The following is a 22,073-nucleotide window of genomic DNA, read 5'->3' as shown; positions in this document are numbered from 1 at the left end:
GACGAAGAAAAGGAGTACCAGCTATCTCTCACGGACGAGGTTATGGAGGCCAGCGGGATTGCTCGGACGAACTACAGGGTCCAGTCTCGGATTCAACTTCACCAAAATGGTATCTTCCATCACGGCGAAGTGCGCGAATTGCCATTTCCCGTGTTGGATGTGGCTGCTGCACTTTGCAATTGCTTTGCGCACGGAGTCAAAGCTGATACGGCCGAATCGAAGCGCTGTCGCAAACTTTGCATGAAGGAGAACTCCTTTTACGCCGTGACAGTCGAAGCTCTGGTACTCGTTTCGCACAAGTGAAAGCAAGACTTCTCCAAAGGTGTGTCTCCAAACCAAATCGCACAATCATCACGTGGACTTGCTACCACGAAAATGACGGCTGCAGATACGTCCGTTTACTCCAGCGAACTTGGGTCTCTATCGAGCCGGTCCATTTTAACAATGCACATACGCTCGGTAGCATTCTTCGTATGGCTGTGCGTATTGCTCCTGTTGAAGGGAAGTGCGACCTCGAGGAAGCAGCGCACATCAAAGAGATGGCGGGCGTCGTTACGAGTACATTCTACCGAAACGCCGACATCGTGTTCAAAGCGATGATTGAGCAGCTTAGGGCGTCGACCGGATAGGCGAGGTTATTCCGTGTGCAATTCCTGCACATAGGATAACTAGTGTTTTCTGGCCCAGGTTTCATTGAATAGCTCGCGTAGTCACACGATCTCGTTGATAGCCGTGCCATTGATCCGGGTCTTTGTAGACCGTTTCTCGAGAGGACACTGCTTGGGGGGCAGCAAGACCAAGCCATGCTCATTTTCGCGGAAGTTTGTTCACTGGGATATGATCTCAACGTTCAGAAGCTGGAGCACATCGAGGAGATGTCTCATTCATGCGCCACCACAACATGGTCACTAATGACATGGAAATTGCTTGATTTTACTTTGCTTCTCTATCACATCCACTTTTCGTCTTTCGTCCTTGCGATCAAGTTTTCTCTGCGTCGTTCAGCCCGCAGTAGTCTGCTCAGTCTAGAACTTACGACTTGGTTAATCTGTCGTCGTCGAGATGACAACGGAGTCTCGTTCCAGCACTCCAGCGTTAGTATCTTGTCAATTCGATTATCGGACGTCGCACAAGCGCAGCGGTTCACGGGTAGAAGACCTGGCCGTCCGAGCACTTCCGCGATATTCAGGTGCGCGACAAATACTCGCAAGCAGTCACTGTTGACAACATCGAAGTTCCCGGTTCACTACCTGCCGAAGTCAGAGCGACGGTTCTTCTATGGTCTGCCGACAAACCGCACCAATCTGTCACTTCTTGGTCATGCTACGTTGAGTATAACGATAGCAGATATGTTCGCTTGCTCCAAAAGATGTGGGCTTCTGTCGAGCCGATACCGCTAGAAGAGCAGAAACCGCAAGTCCAAGGAAGACCGCAAGGCTCGATCATGCGAACATTTGCTCGGTTGGCGCCTGTAGACACAGACCTCGATCTCGAATGGGCAGCGAGATGTACGATCGTGAGACTGGGGTCGTCGCTCGGGCGGTGATAGATCAGTTAGCAGCGCTCTCGTTGACTTCCTCAAAGCTGACGCCTTGTTGGTGCCCATACAACACGCTGTCAGGGCATTAGCTGAACTCACGAAGGTTAACGTGAATGAGAATGCGAACAAAGTGCTGCGCGTTCGTTTTGTGTCATTTTAAGCACCCTAGAAGCAGCGCTCCCTCGGAGTCAACAGTAACGACGATCGTCAAGTCCGCACAGCGACAAATGGGTGATGCTTCGGATTTCTTTGATGACCACGTAACGCACACGTAGCTAAATCATACTTTTTGGTAAACTTCGATAAGATCTCTAGCTCATATGGAGACGTGTCCGCTTGTTTGCCTTTTTTGTTCTCTCGAACTGCCTGTATATCTGGCCTCTGTTGAATACGCTCTTGCGATCGAACTCTCTCTACAGTAGATCTAATCTGTCGCGGTCAGCTCAGCACAGCAATAAGTGGCTTTACTTCACGAAACCTTCTGCCCCCCACACCAAGATGGTGGTGAGGCCCCACCTTCTGCCCCCCCCCCCCTCGTTTACGAAAGAAACATGGACACATAATCACGACGGATGCATGGTCAATCAAATGCCGAGCTACCACCCTTCGATCGAATTCGACACCTTCGATGAAAGCGATACAGAATATCTCCTAAACCTGCTAGAAGAACCTGGAACAAATGAACCAACGCAAAAGCTTATAGACCGAGGAGAACGGCCATTCCCGTACACCCGATCGAAGACTTGCAGGCACAAACCTGCACTCGCAAGTGATAGAGCTTGGGGCACTGCTAGCGTCACTGAGCCACAATGACCAACGACAAAAATGACTACTGTGTGGTGGAGCGGCTGAACAAAGCGACACCGAAATGCTTCGACGGCTCCGGGAAGAAAGTCACAACAGGGAAATGAAGGCCACGATGAATCGTCAGCAGCAACAGTGAGTACAGTGCGGGAGAATCGGAAGTTGCATGCAATGGCTGGTCGCCAATTCCAAATTGCGAGGACACTTCGCTATCGATGACCACGTGCGACTTGCGCCCGGAATACACGTATTTCGTGGCCGAGGAGTGTGTCAGCTTCCGACCAGCTCGTCTTTGCGTTGCTGGACGAAGAGAAAGAGCACCAGTTCGCCAAGATCGGCAAGGTGTTCGAGGAGAGCGGTACCGCTCGGGTCTATCATTCTTTGAGTTCTCGACTTCAACTTAAGCATGAAGCAAATGCAGTTTCGTCCCAACACACACAAACGTCTGCATGTACTGCTGTTCCGAGTCTCGGACGTCACCCGTCGCTGCGGCACTCGATGAATTACAGATCAAAGGTCTGTCCGTCCGACCATTTTCCTGAACTTCGACCATTATTGCCATGCTATAACCGTCGACCATGTCGTGATCCCACCGCCCAAGTCAAATAGAGGCTTCTCTGTGGTCAAGCCTCCTGACGGTTCATGTTGACTTGGTCCAGCTGTGTTGAGAACGAAGGCAGCAGTTCTGTTCGGCTGCTGCAAAGGATTTGGATGTCGCTCGAGTCGAAACCCTGGAAGCCAGCAGCTCAATCGACAACGAGAAGACTCAAGGGCCGTGAGGCAGGGCTGCATCATGCGGACGGTTGTGTGGTCGACGCCTGCCGACACTGATCTCGACATTGGGAAGGTGAGTCAGGTCGAAGAGATGGCGGCGGACATTGTACAGTAATCTACATGTACATGTACGAACGAGGGCAGGACTTGGTGGTCCGAGCGATTGGAGATCAATTGTTGACCAACTAACCTTCATAACATTAGCATGAGTCTCGAACAGATACCAGTAGAGACACTGCGTTTCTTTCCGTTGCTCTCAATGCAGTCAGCGTTGTTCACCCGTGCTATGCTAATGCCAATCGCACGATTCAGCGCCATACAGTCCATGGTCGCCTTTGCCAGCATGCAGCATGGAGTCACCATGTGCCCAACTGCAGCGGTCCTATTTCTTCGCGGCGCCTGCGGCTGCGGCTGTCATTCCGCCAGGATGCGCCAACGTTACAGGGCGCTGCCATCCTCGCGTTGGACCCGCGCGACTGGCGTGAGGCGACCGCATTGCAGCCGCCGCCCCGCAGCCTGCAGTCCGTAGGCTTTTCGCCGCAGGCCGCTCGGCTGTCTATGCCCGATAAGGTCTCTGGAGCATGGGCACATGGCGCAAACGAGCGCCTCGGGTCTGTCCGAACGCCTTTGCACTGCGTTGCTTACGTCCGCATCCTGCAGCTCGTCCTCAAGAAAGAGGCGGTGACTGGAATACCGCTCACTTTGGAATTTTACCAGCGCTGAGACCCCGCCGATGGCTACCCTCTACTCTTCCCTGGGCTTCATACAGAAGCCCGTGGCGGGCGAGCTCGAGCCCGAGGTGGCCACTCGGTCGCCCACGTACGCGTCGCCCGTGGGATCGGAGCTCGATGGCTCCAGCGAGAGCGACAGCGAAGTGCTGCTCAGTTTATTCGCCCCCGAGCCGCCAAGCAGCAGCAGCAGCAGGTCGCCGAGTCGGTCGCCGACCACCATCGATCTGTCGGACCGAGGCGGTCGACCGTTCCCGTACACGCGCTCCAAGACGCGCTGGCAAGCGCGGCCGAACGACGAGCTCAAGTACCTGCGCATGCAGGTGGTGGAGTTGGAAGCTCTCCTGGCGGCATTGAGCCACTCGGACACCAGGTCGCGCCTGCTCCAGTACAGAGAGGACGCGGGCGACAACAACCAGGCCGAGGCGCTGCAGAGGCTCCGAGAGGAGAGTCACACGAGGAAGATGAACGCGGCGATGATGGAGAACCGCAAGCTCCGCGCCATGGTGGCGAGTCAGTTCCAGGTGGCCAAAGCCCTGCAGACCGCGCTGGACGAGCACGTGCGACCCGAGCGCGCAAGATTTGCTGGCCCAGCAGCGCGGCCGCGTCCGACGACCTCGTCTTCGCCCTGCTGGATGAGGAGAAGGAGCTGCAGTACGCCGACACAGACAGGATGCTGGATGAGAGCGGCGTGGCCCGCATCTACTTCCTCCTCCGAACCGGCTCCTTCAGCGCGACGCCAACGGCGTCTGATCCAGCACAACGACGTCCGCGTGCTCCTCTCCTGTTCCCGTGCCGATCGTGGCGCGTGCCTTGCGGCAAAGCTTGAAACACGGATCGAGGGTGGGGCCGTCGCAGCACTGTCGTAAGTTCGAGGTGCACGACTGCTACTCGCACGCTGTCACGGTGGACAACGTGGAGTTGCCTGGTGCTCTCCCGGCTGAAATCAAGGGCCGGCACTTCCTCTGGTCGGTCGACAAGGGCGACCGCACTGTCATCAACTGGTCCAGCTTCAACGAGTACGACGACGGCAACAGACACGTCCGTCTGCTCAAGAGACTGTGGTTCGCGCTGGAGCCCATTAGCTTCGACAAGAACTGCATGGCCCAGCCTGGCAAGGTGCAAGGCTGCATTCTCCGAACGGTTGTTCGATACACGCCAGTGGACCCTGACCTTGATACCACAATCGTTGAGGACATGGCGGACATTATTATCGCCGGCTACAAACGCGACTCGGTGCGAGTCGTTCTGGCGGTGCGAGATCAGTTGGCAGCGTTAGCTGCTTCTAGGAGATGAAGAGTCAATATATGTAATCAGTACACTTGTATTTTTCACTAACTCGATGATTTTGCTAGAGTGTATCAAACTAAAGTGGCAGAAGTCTCTGTCATACCTTTGTAAAAGGCACGAGATAAAAACCTAGCTGTCCTTGAACCACAGGTGGTCTGAACGGTAAATAAAATCATTCATGCTGTTTCTTGGCCGTGAGAGTTAACTTTTGCTGCGGGAAGAATAAGAGTAATGTGGATAGGTATTATAAGTGTTACGCGCACAGTACCTAGCTGTCCTGCAGGCCCTCGGACAAGAAGCGTTCACGTCAACTACATGTACACGGAAAACTACTCACGAAAAAAAAAGCGAGCGCTCGGAAATTGATGATACGTCCTGTACCCGCGAACCGAGCGCAGTACTCGCCAGCCGCTGTAATTTACGAGAAAGCGTCGTTCTTCGCCGCTCGCCTACGCATGCCTTGAAATTCATCAAGTTCTGAGGCATCAGTCGATTCTATGTGTGGGCACCTCTCTCGTTAGCGTTCCCCGTGCACTGTGCCCCGTTTGAAGTTCAAAGTCCCACCACCACCATCTTGAGTGTCTCGAGCGCCAGTACATGCCGAGCGCCGGTTTGCCACGAAATGGCTCGGCATTGCGAGCCACTTCAAAGCCTGTCGCACCGGGAGCTGCGTGTCATCGTGCCACTTTCCGCGCATGCGATCTGTATTTGGTTCAAAAGCCTCGCTGGCCTCTTTGGTTCGCAGCAGACCAACAAAGGCAAGTGCGCATTCGCTGGCGTTGAGTAGTTTCGCCCAGGATTCTACCATGCCAGACCACCTGTGCATCGAACTGCAGGTGATGTTAGCATGTGGATCATATGCCAACGCGCTCAACTGCTGAGTCAGGGTCACTGTGCACAGTCCGATTATCCGAGCCTCAAAAGCCGGACGTAAGTCGAGCCAACGACCAAGGCCTAACCGCTCCGCCATCCAAACGAAACAGCATCAGTAACGGAAGACTGTCCACAATACCGTGCGGCATGGACATACGATGGACTCATTCGGGAATTTGGTGAGGCTCCGATGAGTGTGCCGAGCTTTTCGCACAAGCTTACTTCACTGTATGCCCGAGGGTGACTTGAGACTCGAAAGCCCTCCTTTCAACGCATACGACCGACTCGGACGCGTCCAGCAATGAGAGCGACAACGACGTGCTGATGAACCTTTTCAACCAGCCCAGTGGGTCGAGCAACTCACCGACGAGCGAGCGATTCGACCGAGTGGGGCGCCCGTTTCCGTACACCCGATCGAAGACGCGCTGGCGCAAGCGTCCAACCGACGAGCTCAAGTACTTACGGTCTCAGGTGGCCGAGCTGGAAAAGCTGCTCGCGAGCCTCAACTGCGCGGACGGACGGACGAAGCTGCTGGGCTCGGGAGAAGATGCAGGGACCGCCAACCAGACCCTCCGCAAACTCCGCGAAGAGAGTCACAGGAAGAAGCTGAAGGCCGGACTGGCTGAGAACCGGAGGCTTCGCTCGATGATACTCACCCAGTTCCAGGTGGCGAACGCGCTTCAGACCGTGATCGACGATCACAGGAAACTCAGGACACAGAAGATGTCCTGGCCGAGCCAAGCGGACGTGTCGGACCGTATCATCTTCTCCTTGCTGGACGGGGAGAAGGAGCACCAGTACGCGGACGTAGACAGAGTGCTCGAAGAGTGCGGGTCGCTCAGATCTGCTACCCACTGTACTCGAGACTTCTGCTCCACCGTGACGGGAACGATATGTCGTTCCAGCACAACGAGGTGCGCATGCTTCCGTTCCAGGTGGCGGACGTCGCTCGCTCGCTACGCAATTGCCTGAGCCACGGTTCGAGGAGTTGGGCCGGCGAAGCACTGCCGGCATTATGAATCCTTCGGCAAGTACTTCCATGCTATCACATCGGATACCTTCAGGCTCCCCTGATGCAGAACTAGCTGACGTCAAGTCAAGGGTTCTTCAGCTATGCATCCCTCAGGGTGAACGCACCGTGGTCGTTTGGTCAGGCTACGCCGAGTACAGTGGCTCGAAATTTATTCGTTTGCTCGAGAAGACGTACATCTCGCTGGAAGCGATCCCCATGGAGAAGCTCGGAATGTTCACGATGGGAGGGAGATCCCCGGGTACTATGATGCGGCTTGCTGTTCGGCTGACACCTGTGGAAACCGAGTATGACGTGCAAAAGTCAGAAGACTTCGAGGAGATGGCAGACGTCGTAGTGCGTACCTACCAACGCACAGGCCAGCGCATGTTCCAGGCGATGTTGGAGCAATTAAAAGTCAGTATGTGAAACAGGCCAGTCATCCTAGTAAATACTGTTTCGTCGCGTTAGCTACGAGGACCACTTTGTTCAAGGCTGTCCTATTTTCCTGCTAACGTCGCGGCGATCTTCCAACTTGGACACTTGGGCTACAAATGAACGTCCAGCCCAGAATTTTTAATGGTAGTTGTAAGTCGTCAAATTGAGGTCATTTCCCCCCCCACACACACACACAATTCGTGGGGGATGTAACCAGTGGTCATTGATCGCGTTGAAGCACTTTGTGCCACAAGCTTTGTGCAGTTGAAAGAAATGCAAACTCGGAATTACGTTCCTTCGGGATGGTTGTGTTGTGTTGCTGTTGAAGACAGAGGTTCCAGGCGCAGTTGTATCAATAGTCGAGGGTCTTTGTACGTGTCTTGCTGGGATAAGAAAGTTGTTTGGTTATTAATAGAAAACGTGCTGCGGCGCTTGCGGCCACCATTTGGTGGCCGCAAACGTCTTCGCATCCCATGGAACGATGTCCGTACAGCTGTGGTTTAAATAAGTTTGTTCCTTATCCGGGCGGGCAAGCCCTGACCTCTATACACCTTATGGCTGTCACGCCGTCACGCTACACGAGCTAGACATTAAAAATACAAAGGATCGCCTTGCTGGTCAAAACAGAGATCGGAGGCATATGCATGCTTAGGACGTCTGAACGGCAACCCTTGATTGCCGCAAAAATCCCCATAACGTTGTTGTTCCAACATCCACCCGGCGGACGTACCAAATGGAAAGTGACATCTGTACCTCTTTCAGGATAGCCTACCGTTGAAATGGTGACGATCTGCCTGCTCACTTTGAAATTGACTTCGAGATGGATACCTTCCAAGACCCCTTGAGCGTGCAGGTGCCGGCGTACACGGTGGCAACCGACTCGGACGGATCAAGCAGCGACGACAGCGAACTCCTCGTCAGTCTGTTCGAGCAACCTGGGCCAGCGTTCTCGGTGACGACAACCGGGTGCGACAGAGGAGGCCGCGCTTTCCCGTACACCCGCTCGAAGACACGCTGGAGGAAGCGCCCGAACGACGAGCTCAAGTACTTGAGGTCTCAGGTTGTCGAGCTCGAATGCTTGAAGGCGGCATTGCACCAATCCGGAAGACGACTTCCTTCAGCGCCAGGCAAACACAACCAGGCTGCGAAGCTTCAAAAGCTTTGCGAGGCGAACCAAAGCCCGAAGGTGTACGCAGCGCTCGTGGAGAACCGGAAACTCCGAGCGATGGTTGCGCGACAACTACAAGTGGTGAAGACGCTGCAAAGCACAATCGATGAGCACGTGAGGCTGAAGGCGCAGAAACTCCCATGGCCTGGCAGCGTGGAAGCACCGGACGAGTTGATGGGCGCCATACTGACTGAGGAGACTCATCAGCAGCAGTATTCTCCCTTCGCCGGCTTTTAGGAGGATGCCTCCAGAATTTATCTAATTAAACCAAAATGAAGAATTGTCCCAACATAAGACGCGAAAGCCATCAGTTTTGTAGTTGATGAGTGCGATCAAAGTGTGTATATGTATGAACATGCGAAGTTCGTGAAAGCTACTCCTTCGTTGGTATATGTACCAAGTGTAAGTCTAATGTGAGACCACTTACAGAATTTGTTGTTAACAAATTCTTCGCCTTGAAGTAACCTTTACCTATAAGCCAAGCTACAATACAAAACGATCCTTCGCGTCCTTACTGCACAAGAGCCGCCGGAATGCGCGTGATCGAAGGGCGAGCCCAACTCGTCAGGTAAATGTGGTCACCGAAGCGAGACGCTCCTGACACGATCGGTGTTTGGCCTTGCGAAGCCTCGTACACATGGCGAATATCGCCGGTCTCCAAGTCAACCGAGGCGAAAAGCCCTAGGCGGTGCACGAAGATCACCGTCATCCACGTCGGCAGCAGGGACAGCAGCTTGCGCATCTTCACACTCCCCTTCACGTGGCTGAAGATACCTCCGTCGTTGCGAGAGACCATTCCCACCAACAGCACTTCGGTTTCATTCTCCCCAGCCCCCACCTTCTCAATCGAGATATTATCAGGCTCGCCGGGCAGGAAAGCGAAATCCTTGATGCTCTTCGTCTTGAAGTCGAAGCGCACGATCTTGCTCTGGAACATGATCGCCACCAGCAAGCCGCTGCCGTCCTTGTCCAGCGTCAGACCGTTCGGAAAACCCAGACCGCTGGCTTCAATCGACACCCGCTCGTTCCTCGGGTCGAAGCGCAGCAAGTATCCCGTCGGCATGCGCTCCAAGAACTCCATCACCACGCGGTTGCGCTGGAAGCGACGGGAAGACTCCGTCACGTACACTTCTCCCGTCTCCTGCACTACAGCGATGCCATTGAGGAAGTTCACGTGCTCCTCCCCGACACGGCTGAACAGCAGCGTGCGCTTGCCGTTGGCATCGAACAGCAACAAGCCCTTGTAGGCGTCAGCCACGAGCAGCACTTGGTCACCGGCGAACAGCTTGGCGTCCGGGATCCTCTTGAGGAACTTGGCGTACGGCTTGGCCGCCGCGAACACGAGGCCCAGCGGACGTCCGCACGTCGGCTCCATGGGCAGCGTGCCGCACTCGGGGTCCTCGCGTCCGGTCCTCGAGAAGTTGCGGAGCTCGTCGGCTGCAGCCCCGAAGCTGGCGAGGCGGCCGTCGGCCAGACCGACGTAGGCCACTCCGTCCTGGCTCACAGCCAGGTCCTCGGCGCTCAGCGCCTGGTTGAGGAAGAGCGACTCGGCCAGCGGCGCCTCGAACAGCTCCGTGTTGCTGACCAGCGCCTTGGTCTCATCGTAGCGCATCTCCTGCTGGCTGGTGCGCAGCTCGTACGCGTAGTCCAGCGGCTGCGGATCCACCTCGCCCGGGTACTGGTCCAGCGCCGAGGACAGCAGCATCACGAAGAAGCATGCTGCGAGCAGCTCTCGAGACAGGAAGTTGCGCAGCGCCAGCATTGCTCGGGAGGGGGGCACGCCTGATTGACGAATGATCCGTCGAGGCTTTTTGGGCCTCACGTAACGGTTGGTACACAATATTGTGTGAAGATTACGACCGGATGATTACCGCGGCACGTTGAATCAGGTCAATATACTGTTCATCCCATGAACTTTCGAATATGAAGTTCATCATGGTCAATGCAGAGCGAAGGCTCAGTCGTTTATTGCTGTCGTGGAGGTTTTAAGTTGCATGCAAGATCGTGGCCATGACACTATGCAGAGACACTCGTCCTGTGCTTCGTTGTACGGGTCGTGCTGCTGCTACCAACACGAAGGCAAGCAGGTCAATCTGAGTTTTTTTTTTTCTCATGAATACCTAGCTGCGCCCGTCAACATCCTGGGTGGTCCGCTCGCTGGGCATGCCGGTCAATTTTCGCGCAAAGGAGCACAATACTGCAACCGGATTTACGGCGTGAATTCGTTCATGAGAAGGTTTTCCAACACTAAATAAGAGCAAGCCTAGTCTCCGCTTTTTATCAGTTTACGACACCGCTCCATCGGACGACCTGCCGAATCATGGCTAAGGCAATTCTGGGTAGCAAGAAGCACACTCTCCACTGGAAATGGTAACACGCGTGTGTTGTATTAGGAGGAAGATATACCCCGTCAATCATGATCAACTTGGACAGTGGAGTTGACATCGTAGTTCATGCATGTAGGTTTCGTAGTCCCCAAAACCTCGTCCGCACGCGTGTAGGGTTCTTCCAAACGTTACTCAAGCAGGGCGTAGACTAACTACATGTAGTCCGAAAATTTTGAGGCACGCGGTCGTCCCATTCCAGGACGGTTGTCGGCAAACCTTCGTCATGTGCTGGGTCAATTGCACTTTCCAGAGTTCGCCCAACGCGTATCTGTCCTTCCAACTTGGTTCGAAGGTTGAGATTTCCATCAACACTGCATTGGCTTTTGTACTCTGCCGTAAAGCGATGCATTCCCAGGTTTCTTCAGCACTGCCAACGCGTCATCGTGGTTCGGCCGCTTGCGCCACCTCCCTTGGCGGGGTCACTCATTGTTTTTGTCTTCACCGGCATTCGACGGCGCCACTGACATTGGTGCGCTTAGTGCCGAGGATCAGCTCAGCGCAGGTTGCGTCCATATGTACAGTTTCGTGTTAGCGGTGGATCTTAGGTTAGATCACCGTCATTCGTTCACCACGCTTTTTATCGTTGGCGAGGTTCGATTCGATTAGTCTCCGGTGGCAGAATCATCTCGCTTCGAACTGTGTCAGCATCCGAGAAAATCTCTGCACTATTTGGTACAATGCTAGTCGACAAGGCAGTACGACGTCGAAGTCACCAGGAGCAGCAGGGATACTTGTGGTATCAAGAACCTGTAGTAGTAATTCGTGTTCTGGCCGACTGTCTCTGAGTACATGACACTGGGGTAAAGCAAGTAGAGATAGAAGCTGAACTTGCCCCAGTGGCGAAGCACGTCCATTCGAGTATCGTGGACACCGATGGCGGTAACAGCATCTCGATCACGGTGACACAAGCTAGCAGGCCACTGAATGGGTCGCCGGGAGGAACAGGGACAATGTTATCGTGAACCCACATGGAAAGCAAGATTCGGAAGCCTTCGCTTAGTAACAAAACGAGCAGGATATACTCCACTACTCGAACCGCCAGCATTTGCCATTTGCAGAACTTGAATCCGGTCTCGTTACGCCATACATCGAGCTTCACAAAGACCACGAGATCGAGCGATCCCTGTAATAATGTCGAGATATGCGGTCGAAGCGATTGGTGGTGGAACCTGTACGTGTACACGCCATCGTGCACGATCCAGACTTGCAACGCGAGTTGGACGACCCATCAAAGCTGGCGTAGTTTGACCACAACCACGAACACTGGAATGAAGAAATAGTAGGCAATCTCCAACGACAGCGTTCATACCATTAAGTAGCGGTGCTCGAAGTCGAACGTGAGCACCTTAACTTGTCTGCCGATTCCACTAGGAAGAATCGCTCTTGGTACTCGAACGGCAGCTACCACAGCAAGAGTGCAACCAGAGCGAAGAACGGGTACACGCGGAAGAACCTCTTCATGAAATTGTAGACAAGAACGTATCCCCATTTGTGATAGCTTGTGCCTTGATCCACCAGCTTGATGCTCTTTTCGTGGAACAACATCGTCACCAAGAACGATAACAGCACGAAGGACGCGTCGACTGCAGTGGCCCCAACGTTGACGTTGTCGATGTATTCCTTGGAGTATTGTAGTTCCACCAACATAGCGGCGAGCCCTCGAATTCCATCAAGGTTCGTCGTTGCTGACGCAGCATTAAAGGAGACTGCAGCCTTCTTCTTGGTCTCGTTGACGGACTGTCCTGGGGCTACTAGTCTGAGATTTCTTGAAGATGTACCACGACAACGTCGAGTTTATCACTTGCTCTAGCCTCACTTCGACCAGCACGCAGCATGGTCGATTCAATTGATCCTTGCAGCGTTTGTTGTCCGAAGCTTGCTGCCTACAAGAACAGAGACACAGCGCTACAAAGTGCCCAAAGAGATGCCGAACCCAATCGCAATACCTTACTACTTTGCAAACTGATAGCAAGTCGAACACAAATTTGCTTCCACTAAACGCGTGCGTGCTCCGTTGATAATGATCACTATTGGTCTTTTCTGCGTCTGACTGAGTGATGAATTAGCGGTCGCGCTCCCGGTCGCGGCCACGTTCTCGGTCTCGATGGCGCTCACGACTCCGACTGCGACTGCGATCTCGGTCCCGATCGTAGTAATCGCTGTTGGGGCGGTGCGGGCGGTAAGGCCGGCTTCTGTCGGATCGGCTGTGGTGATGAGCACCACTGCGGTAGTGGTCATTGCGCTCGCGATACCCACTGCGCTCGCCACGCTGACGCGCGCTGCGGTGTTGTTCGCTACCCTTTCCGTTGGCTGCGGCCGCTGCAGCCATCTCCTCGTGGTGACGTTTCTTCGACTGGTACTCATGAGTAGACGACACGCAGAACTTTGGCAAACTACAGCATCAACAGCAAATGTTAGTTTTCTTCCAAAGCAGTTCGGGAGCTGGCTACTCACTCTCGCGGCTTGCAGGTTTGTACGCGCCAGAAGTAGTCGTGGTCCATGGCTTCCGCGGCCGTAATCCGTTTTGCAGGGTCCAATTGTAATAGCTTTTCCAGCAAGTCGACCGCATGCGGAGGGAAACTGAACGACCAAACATTTCCGTAAAGGTTAGCCCTTCGGTGCGATGCACTCTGACGAACCCAAGCCCACGTACTTTTTGAATCGCTCGCGCAAGGGGCACACATACTTATCATCCATCTGGAAGCTTTCAGCACCAGGCAATTTGAAAAATCCGGGCCAGGTTTCCTCTGTGGGCATGTCACAGAGTCCAAATATCAATTGAAGCTGCAACACGGTTGCCAAATACGAAAAAAAAGCGTACGTATCAGCTCCAAATCCAGCGCAGCCACAGTTCAACATATTCGTACCTGCTCAATCTCTGTTTTCCCCTGCAAAATGGGTTTTCCCAGTAACAGCTCGCCGAAGATGCAACCAATCGACCAGATATCAACCGAGAAGTCGTACGACGTTGAGCCCATTAGAAGCTCCGGCGGTCTATACCAGAGCGTGACGACCTTATTTGTGTATCTCCCCGCCTTGGCGTTAACTTCGTTCCAAAACCGCGAGAGACCGAAATCGCCCACCTTCAGCATGCCCTGGTTGTTCAACAGCAAGTTTGATGCTTTGATATCGCGGTGGATGATCTTGTTCCGGTGCATGAATGCAATGCCAGTGAGCAGCTGCCGCATATAACACTGGATCTGCGTGCGAGTGAACTTAACACGCGGGTGGTTCAACAGCCCAGACAGATCGTGCTCCATGTACTCGAACGCAAAGTACAGCGGCGGCCTCTTTCCTTCTTTGGGAGGAGCTGCAGGGTGCCCAATATGAAGTGCAGACATGTTGAGATACTTCTCAGGAAAGCATTATAGCGTCAGGCGAGTAGGCAACGTACCACTGGAAGATACGATCTCCTTCAGCTCCACAATGTTCGGGTGTTTGAGGTACTTGAGGATCTTCATCTCACGAATCGAGGTCACGGGGAACTGAAAACGCAAAATCCGAGCCAACAAACACTTAGCTCACGTGTCGCTCCAAGCTCGTCAGCCTCTCAGCAGCACCTACTCCGTTCTTCTCTACATCCGGCCTCAGCTTCTTGAGCGCCACAATGTCCTTCGTGACTTTGTGCTGGCACTTGAACACCTCACTACACCATCCACACCCGCAGCGTCAGTCAACCAACCTCCCCATGACACCACCAACCACCCAATAGCCGAATCCAACGCCGACGCACCCGTACGTCCCGGACCCGACCTTGTCAATGATGCTGTAGTTGTCGATGTCCCCCACATAGAACCTCGGCTTGGCGGGCGGCTCCTCACGGAGTCCGCGGCCATGATCTCCCTCCCCTCACGGCGCTCCTCATGGACGCGATCACGGACGACGGCGACGCGTCCGCCAGCCCCAGCAGCTCCGCCGAGGCGGCGGCCTCGTCCCTTCGTCGTCCTCTTCCTCCCCGCCGCCTCGTCCCTCTGCTTGGGGTCTCAGGCGGGCGGCGGCGCCTGCGCCTCCTGTTCCGCGGCCTTCACGGCGCCTCCGGCTCCAGACAGGTCCACGGCGATCTTGGCGCTCGGGGGCGAGTAGGGCGGCGGCGGGGCGGCGGCGGCGCCCAGCGGGAGGCCACGGGCGGAGAGGGCGGCGGCGGCGGCGTGGGAAGCTCTGCGGCTCCGCGGGCTCGTCGGCGCTCTCGCCGCTGCGCGCGTCGTCCCGCTCGTCCTCCGTGTTCTCGTTCTCTCCAGGGGCGGTACTTGGGCGGCGTGCACGAGGGCGGCGGCGGCGCCGGAGGGTCCTCGGGGCAGGGCGGCAGCGGCGACGAGAAGCTGCTGCCGCCTCTGCTCTGGGCGCGGCGTCGGGCGTGGCCAGCGACAGCACGGGCGGCGTGCGCGCCGTTCTGCGCGCCTTAGTGGCGCGCGCCGGTTTCTTCGCGCTGGCGGGCGTGGCGGACGCTTGCGGAGGCGGAGACGCCTGCGCGGGCGGCGGCGGGGGCGGCGAGGACGGCGCGGGGCGGCGAAGGCGGCGACGGCGCGTCCGCCATGCTCCTCCTGTAAATGGTCTTCGGTCGTCCTGGGAATCAGACGGAATCAGGCCGTGGTGCAGTCTTTCCGAGACGAGACAGGAGTGATTGTCACCGGATGTTGAAGTTGTTGCTAACGGCCACTGTACCGTGCGACTTGCAGTGACGACGCCCCTAGAAACGACTTGCGGGCGTTGTCGGCGCCGCAGTTGCCCGCTTTCTCGCTCGCTGGGAGTGAATGGTGCAGCGCTTTGGCGGCGCCGTCGCTGCTGCCTGGCATCAACGAGAGCTCGACGTCGCTTGACGGAAGCGCAGGCCACGTGAGCATGGGGGATTTGTCCGCCCACCAGCGCCAGAGTGAGTTGCGGTGCGAGATCTGTGGTTGGGTTGGTGCGTCTGACTGAGCTGTGTGCTGTGTGTGTCTGTGTGTGCGTGTGTGTCTTGCCTCCAGCCATCGAGTTCTACATGTACGTGTTCCTGGGCGTCGTCATGGCGTTGGTGGGGCTCCATGCTGCTCTACTGCGTGCACCAGCGCCGCCTCGAGCGGTTCGAGCACGACGACAACCTCAACAACAACATGCAGCGCCACCTGCTCGAGGACAGCGTCGTCCAGGACGGGCAGGCCGAGTGGCAGTGCTCCGTCTGTTACCACGAGAACCACCCGGCCAAGAGAGAGTGCCTCATGTGCGGAACCCCAGAAGGTACGACGAGCTACGAGGAACGACGCGCTCGGAACTCAATTAGTAACCTCACTTGCTGCGTTTGCCCGTAGTTATCTCGCAGGGGGTGGCAGCGACGACCACGAAGCAAGCGAGAAAGTCGTTCCAGCTCCTAACAACCGAGACGCCAGAGTCGCAGGCAGCGTTGGCTGCTCGAAACCGCTCCTTTCATGTGCGCCGGCTGAATGAAATGAACCTAAACCAGCGGCAGCGAGGCGCGCGGCGACGCCACTTGTGGCAACGTGAGAGAACGCCCGACGGTCAGTTCCGCTGGGTGCGCGTAGGTCACTGCCAGCCGTCTCGCCTCAGCCACCTCGCCGCGAATATCCGCGCCAGCTTGCCTGCAGCTGCAGTCTCCCTCTTGCCGAGTACTCCAGAGGCTGAGCGATTGTCAGCGCCTGCTGCCTATGCTTACAGTCCCGAACAGGAATCTCCGCTTTCGATTGCGATGGACAACCACAGCAATAGAGAAGACCTGGGCGTGGAAACGGAGTTAACTATGGTCGAGTCGGCAGACGCTGATGGAAAGTATTCCGCTGCAATCCGAAAGAATGCCCGTGGCTGTCGAAGTCCTACAGCCCTTTCAGCTTCAGCAATAAGCTCCGACGATGCACTGATAGCGCAGCCGTCGGTTGGCTACGTGCGTCATGTCAACGAGCAAGGTCAAGCCGAATGGGTTCCAGCAGACACGCTTGTGCACGAGCACGACACAGTAACTTCAATCGACATAGACGAGTTCCCGCGAGCCACCAGCTACATTGACTTCGAGTCGATTGCTGCTCTGCCATTCAAATTGAAAGTGCGATGGTTTTTCAAAGAGCTGGGCAAAATAGCTGTGCCGTGGGATGAAGGTCACCTGTTACTGAAAATCCGTCGCGAGGCGGTGCTGGGAGAGTCCATGCACTTGCTCATGCTCGTTCCAGCAGCTGATCTCCGCCAGCGCTTGCGAATCGAATTTATCGACGAACCGGGGTTGGATGCTGGTGGTTTACTGCGCGAGTGGGTTTTACTCTTGTGTGAACAACTTTTCGACGAGAGCTACGGGCTCTTCCAGCAAACGCACGCGGATCAATCCGGCTACTGGTTGAACCCGAACTCACGGGAAATTCATCGAGATCATCTTCACTGCTTCCAGTTCGTCGGTCGGTTGTTGGCGAAGTGTCTTCTGGAGGACAGCTCATGACGGTGCATCTAGCTCTCCCTCTCCTCAAGCACCTCCTCGGGGTACCGATTTCGTTCTCTGATCTCGAATTCCTGGATGCCGAACTCCATCGACACGCTCTCTGGCTGCGTGACAATGATGGCGCTGAAGCTCTCGCGCTCGATTTCACTATCCAGCGGCAGACAAGTGATGGCACGGTTGTCACGGATGAGCTCAAGCCAGGCGGCAAAGACATACCCGTGACGGACGCCAACAAGGAAGAGTACTTGACCCTGCTGCTCAAGCACAAAATGTTCGCTGGCGTAGGCGAGCAACTTGCGGCGCTGCTTCAGGGTTTGTATGATGTACTGCCACGCTCACTCCTCGCTGTCTTCGACTACCAAGAGCTGGAGCTGCTCTTGTGCGGTGTACCATCCATTGACGTCGCCGACTGGGAATCACACACCGATGTCCGCTACGTGCGCGCCGAGCAAGGCTTCAACTCACCCACCAGCAGCGAGCAGCAAGTTGTGCAGTGGTTCTGGGAGGCAGTCCGCGTATTCTCACAAGAGGAGCGCGCGCGTTTGCTGCAGTTCGTCACCGGCACCTCTCGCGTGCCAGCCGAAGGTTTCCGAGCCTTGCTGAGCCATGACGGCCACATACGGCGCTTCGGCCTCCAACTGGTGTCCATCGGCGCCCCGCCCACAGGACTCTACCCGAAAGCCCACACGTGCTTCAATCGCCTCGACCTGCCTGTCTACCGCTCCTATGAAGAGCTCGTCACGTACCTCACCCTCGTCATCAACATGGAGATCACCGGCTTCACCATGCAGTAAATCCATCACCTCCAACGATAGCACAACCAACACAACCACAAACGACCTCTGCGTGAACGTACATGTATCGATATATCTATATGGTGCGTGGGCGGGAGAGCATCCACCAACCGACTCTGCTGCTGCTTAGTTGTTGACCGAGAACTTGTGGCCGCACTTCTTACACTCGTAGAACACCGTCTGACCCTCATCGGCCGAGCGCAGCTGGAGCGTGTAGTAGTCCATCTCGGGGTTGTTGCACTTAGGGCACGTTTCCTCCACCGTGGCGCGGGCCGGGCCCGTGACCTCGCTCATGACCTTCTCGGCGTCCAGCCACTTGGGCGCCGGCTTGTCCTCGCTGCGGGTCACCACAGTCAGCGACGGCAGGTCTGCCATTCGCCAGGAATACCGAGTTAGTGGGAAACGTGTCAATGTGTCAATCGTCACAGAGAGCATTGGACGCACCCTGGTAGCGGCAGCGATACTCGCAGGCCGAGCACACGATGCTGTTGGTGTCCGGGTGGTCCAGGATGGTGCCGCAGTGCGGGCAGAAGGCCGGGCCCGTAGCTGTGGCGCTGGAGGCGAAGAACTCGGTCGACATGGCTGTGTCTGCAGGCGCGCTAATGTGGCAATGGTTGCCGTTCAGCCAATTATCCTGGTCGGTGACGGACAATGTGCGAGTTGTGGCAGCAACGGACGAAATGAAACGGAATTATTGGAAATGAAAGTGAGGCCAAAATTAATTGTGCGACTTTCCATGATCAGGAGAACCACTCGCTCCACGCGAAGTCACCGCGTTGCTGTGCGTTCTGTGAAGTTGACGAGCCGTTGTGGGCAGTGCGCTTGGCGGCGATCTCGACGCGACAAATTGGACACGAGTTGCCGATCTGCAGCCACTCGTGCAGGCAAGCCGTGTGGAACATGTGCTGCGTCACGGAGGACAAGGCACAAGGTCAGGAAGTGTGGATGGCAAAAGCGAAGGCAGGCCACATCCCCGTACCTGACACGGCATCCGCGTGACCTTCATGCCTATCGACATCTCCACCTGGCAAATAACGCACTCGCGCGCATCCTTCCGCACGATAACGTCCGCCGAAACACCTTCGTCGCGCTTGCCCCGGAGAAACGCCACAAAGCTATAGCAACAGTATCAGACAGCGACCTTGTAGAATATTGACCTGCAAACAAAACGTACCCGTTACCAACTTTCGCGCTCATCATGAACGCCGGGATTGTCACGCCCTTGCTTTCGCCCGTGGAGTCTGTCATCGTGTACGGCCAGATATCGACCGTTTGGATGATAATGACACCTGCAGCACCCGCCTCTTGAGCTCGAAGTACCTTGCGTGCGAACGTGCAGCCACCGCGAGCCATCACCACAATCTGCATAAACGCAAGGAGGGATAACCGTGAGAGGGTCGAGATAAATATCGAGCGCTCTCGAACACGGCGCTTAGACCTTATCCTTCATCTCGTTGGCATTTTGAAAAGCTATTGCGCCGTCAAATGGATCGGCGACGACCACGTTGCGTTCCTTGAGAGCTTCACATGGACCAAAGTTTCCCGGAATAGCGATAACCTAGCCAAACAGCATAAAAGTCGAATCATTAAGCAATAGTTATCCCTCGCCTCGACGCCGCAGGATCGATTGCCCACCTCGCTCTTGATTCCCTTCACCACAACTGCCACTTCAACGGTTGAGGCTTGGTCTGCCACAAAAGACCCCAGGTTTCTCACTAGGGTGTTCCCAACACCAGCCACAGTTAATACTTTCAGATAACACCAAGTAGCTTTCCACATTCGCACCAGCCTCGTCGGACGCGGGGCGACGTGCTCCAGTGTCCCCTCCGTTCCAGTCGCCGCCGATCTGCGTCAGCAAACGCATCACTATCGCTTGCAGATCTTGCGCACTCGCCTCGGTCCCGCCAAACAGCGCGCCGCTCATATTCTACGACAGCAAGCCTCTGTCAGAAGTAGCAATTACAGCCTTCTGCCGCATCCAGCGTCAGCACACCGGGTCGCTGTTGTCGCCTGCTGTCGACGCTCCAGCTCGCATCCACAGACCAGACACCGCTTCCCATCTGCGGCAGCATTAAAGTACAACTCCGTCAGCTACTGACCCAGCGCAGCAGCAGCCTCCTCCTCCCCTCACCTTGACGTCGAGCCTGCGGCGCCCGTTGCAGTCTTTGCAGAAGAGCTCGGCCGCTGGAGTCGCTGCAGTCTGGTGATCGAAACGTTCAGGCACGGGGAGGCGTGGTGTTAGAGGGGCTCGTAAGGTAAGTTGGCAAGCCCGCGTACGTTGGCGGAGGGCGGCCCTGTGAACGCCAAGTCGTCGAACGACGCCATGCTTTTCGCCAAATGCACCCGCCCAAAGCGATGAAGTGTATCCATGTGACGTGTGATGACACCTGTCCAAAGCGATGAAGTGTATCCATGTGACGTGTGACGACAGCTGTCCACTGTAGGTATTTGACTGTCCCACTTGACGTCCGTCGAGCAGTGCTTTTGACTGCTGAGTGACGAGCCCTGCAGTACTCACATATCCGGGAAGGTGCTACATGTACTGGTGGCGAACGTGCACAATACACTGTATTACACCCGCGGGCTACTGCCGTGAACTACGCTCTAATAAGGCCCAACGTTGAGGGCATGGCATGAAGGGCATCAGCATGTGAGTGCAGGAAGTACAGTAGAGGCAAGTTCGAAGAGGAAGACTGTTAGGGGTATCCAACCAGACGAGAAGACTTCGGGAGCAACCAAGCCGACAGTTGTTGTAGGCGCAGGTTGAAGTGGGCTTGGTGGTCGTGGATTTTATCGGCATGCTGCGTTTGGCGGCGCACTGCAGCTCTTACACCCGATTTACGCACTTTGATCAAAATGAGGAAGAAGGTTGGCGGGGGCGATTCTGCGTTCTTAGGCGAGAAAATCATGCGTTACATGCACTTCGTTCAGTGCGGGTTTGTAACCTTTTCTCCGCTAGTGGAGTCATCTCCACTGTGGGGGCATTCTTGCAGTGACCACTTCTGCGTGATCAAGCAATCTCTGGACCATCACGCGCGCAGGCGTGGTGAACACTATCCGCGACTGCCTTCATTTTCATTTTCTGCGGTGGTCGCATGTTTACGAAGACTTCGGCCACGCAGTTGCAGTTGTTGTGACAGCGCTTGCAGCGACCGGCCAGGAGCGGCGGAGTGTTGGTCCGGCGATTTGAATGCAACTTGACCGGCAGACCGGCAGATCTGCGATTCGCCCGCCCAGCTCATGCCAAAAAATGCCCCAAGGGAAGGCAAAATTCTCAGGCAGCCATGGAGGCCGCGGAGACCGGTGCGGCTGGACGTTAGCGCGCGCACGCTTTTGGGCGAGCCCTTGCACAAAGTCGGCGGAGTGACGGTCGTCGGAACGCAGATTAAAGTTTGAGCGCGGCGAGAGATCGGCTCGGCCGGTTCGTCTGCGGCTGCAGCGCTCGGGAAGTGCTGGTCACCACCAGCGGCGGAGCTTTCCCTGCACGGCGCGTCCAGTCGCGGCGCCGGATGGTTCCGCGTCTCCGGGCGAGTCCAACACTGCGCGCCGCAGTATCTCGAGATTCCAGTGCCGGCCATTGCGCGTGCCGTGCCCGGCACCGGCAGCGCGGGCGATCGACCGCCACCGCCCCGGCACAGAGGGGTCGGGCCTGGCGCCAGGCACTAGGACGCAGTCTTGTCCGCCTCCGCTCCATGGCGGCGGGGTCTTCCAACGCTGCAGCACATGCGTTAGTAGGTAGAGCTCCAGCGGCGAGTTCTCCTTCTTGCACGCAGGATGGTACATGCGCCGCCTGCTTTACGACGAGCTGGGGTTGACTGGCGCCCACTATGCGCCGAGAGTCCAGCGCGCCAAG

The 22,073-nt window shown here is 56.0% G+C and overlaps 7 protein-coding genes across 7 annotated transcripts; 3 read left to right on the top strand and 4 right to left on the bottom strand.

The window, feature by feature from the left end:
• Positions 1-3,851: 3,851 nt before the first annotated feature.
• IUM83_18882 (Retinol dehydrogenase 14) lies at positions 3,852-7,447 on the top strand (the record flags this gene model as incomplete). Its single annotated transcript, XM_067943905.1, has 5 exons — positions 3,852-4,406; positions 4,705-5,082; positions 6,352-6,816; positions 6,915-6,987; positions 7,074-7,447. The coding sequence occupies 5 exons, from the start codon at positions 3,852-3,854 to the stop codon at positions 7,445-7,447; spliced, it is 1,845 nt and encodes a 614-aa protein (XP_067797997.1).
• Positions 7,448-8,276: 829 nt separating this feature from the next.
• Positions 8,277-8,861, top strand: IUM83_18881 (uncharacterized protein; the record flags this gene model as incomplete). The annotated part of the gene is made up of 1 exon (XM_067943904.1): positions 8,277-8,861. One exon carries the CDS (start codon positions 8,277-8,279, stop codon positions 8,859-8,861), a length of 585 nt encoding a protein of 194 aa, XP_067797998.1.
• A 274-nt stretch (positions 8,862-9,135) lies between these two features.
• IUM83_18880 (Adipocyte plasma membrane-associated protein) lies at positions 9,136-10,386 on the bottom strand (the record flags this gene model as incomplete). The annotated part of the gene is made up of 1 exon (XM_067943903.1): positions 9,136-10,386. One exon carries the CDS (start codon positions 10,384-10,386, stop codon positions 9,136-9,138), a length of 1,251 nt encoding a protein of 416 aa, XP_067797999.1.
• A 2,687-nt stretch (positions 10,387-13,073) lies between these two features.
• IUM83_18879 (CMGC/CDK/CRK7 protein kinase, variant) lies at positions 13,074-15,852 on the bottom strand (the record flags this gene model as incomplete). The annotated part of the gene is made up of 9 exons (XM_067943902.1): positions 13,074-13,404; positions 13,466-13,591; positions 13,665-13,795; positions 13,879-14,321; positions 14,406-14,496; positions 14,576-14,657; positions 14,745-14,850; positions 15,067-15,608; positions 15,674-15,852. The coding sequence occupies 9 exons, from the start codon at positions 15,850-15,852 to the stop codon at positions 13,074-13,076; spliced, it is 2,031 nt and encodes a 676-aa protein (XP_067798049.1).
• A 180-nt stretch (positions 15,853-16,032) lies between these two features.
• Positions 16,033-18,220, top strand: IUM83_18878 (HECT E3 ubiquitin ligase; the record flags this gene model as incomplete). Its single annotated transcript, XM_067943901.1, has 3 exons — positions 16,033-16,225; positions 16,297-16,415; positions 17,582-18,220. The coding sequence occupies 3 exons, from the start codon at positions 16,033-16,035 to the stop codon at positions 18,218-18,220; spliced, it is 951 nt and encodes a 316-aa protein (XP_067798048.1).
• Positions 18,221-18,346: 126 nt separating this feature from the next.
• On the bottom strand, positions 18,347-18,800 carry IUM83_18877 (Transcription factor S; the record flags this gene model as incomplete). Its single annotated transcript, XM_067943900.1, has 2 exons — positions 18,347-18,588; positions 18,665-18,800. The coding sequence occupies 2 exons, from the start codon at positions 18,798-18,800 to the stop codon at positions 18,347-18,349; spliced, it is 378 nt and encodes a 125-aa protein (XP_067798047.1).
• A 160-nt stretch (positions 18,801-18,960) lies between these two features.
• IUM83_18876 (zinc finger family protein) lies at positions 18,961-20,545 on the bottom strand (the record flags this gene model as incomplete). Its single annotated transcript, XM_067943899.1, has 8 exons — positions 18,961-19,125; positions 19,200-19,335; positions 19,395-19,582; positions 19,659-19,778; positions 19,856-19,935; positions 20,006-20,147; positions 20,212-20,280; positions 20,498-20,545. 8 exons carry the CDS (start codon positions 20,543-20,545, stop codon positions 18,961-18,963), a joined length of 948 nt encoding a protein of 315 aa, XP_067798046.1.
• Positions 20,546-22,073: the final 1,528 nt, after the last annotated feature.

The sequence above is a fragment of the Phytophthora cinnamomi genome (genome assembly GCF_018691715.1).
Source record: "Phytophthora cinnamomi strain GKB4 chromosome Unknown Contig11, whole genome shotgun sequence".
Taxonomy (NCBI): domain Eukaryota; phylum Oomycota; class Peronosporomycetes; order Peronosporales; family Peronosporaceae; genus Phytophthora; species Phytophthora cinnamomi.
Note: the sequence above shows the minus strand (reverse complement) of the source record. Positions and strands in the feature narration are given on the sequence as shown.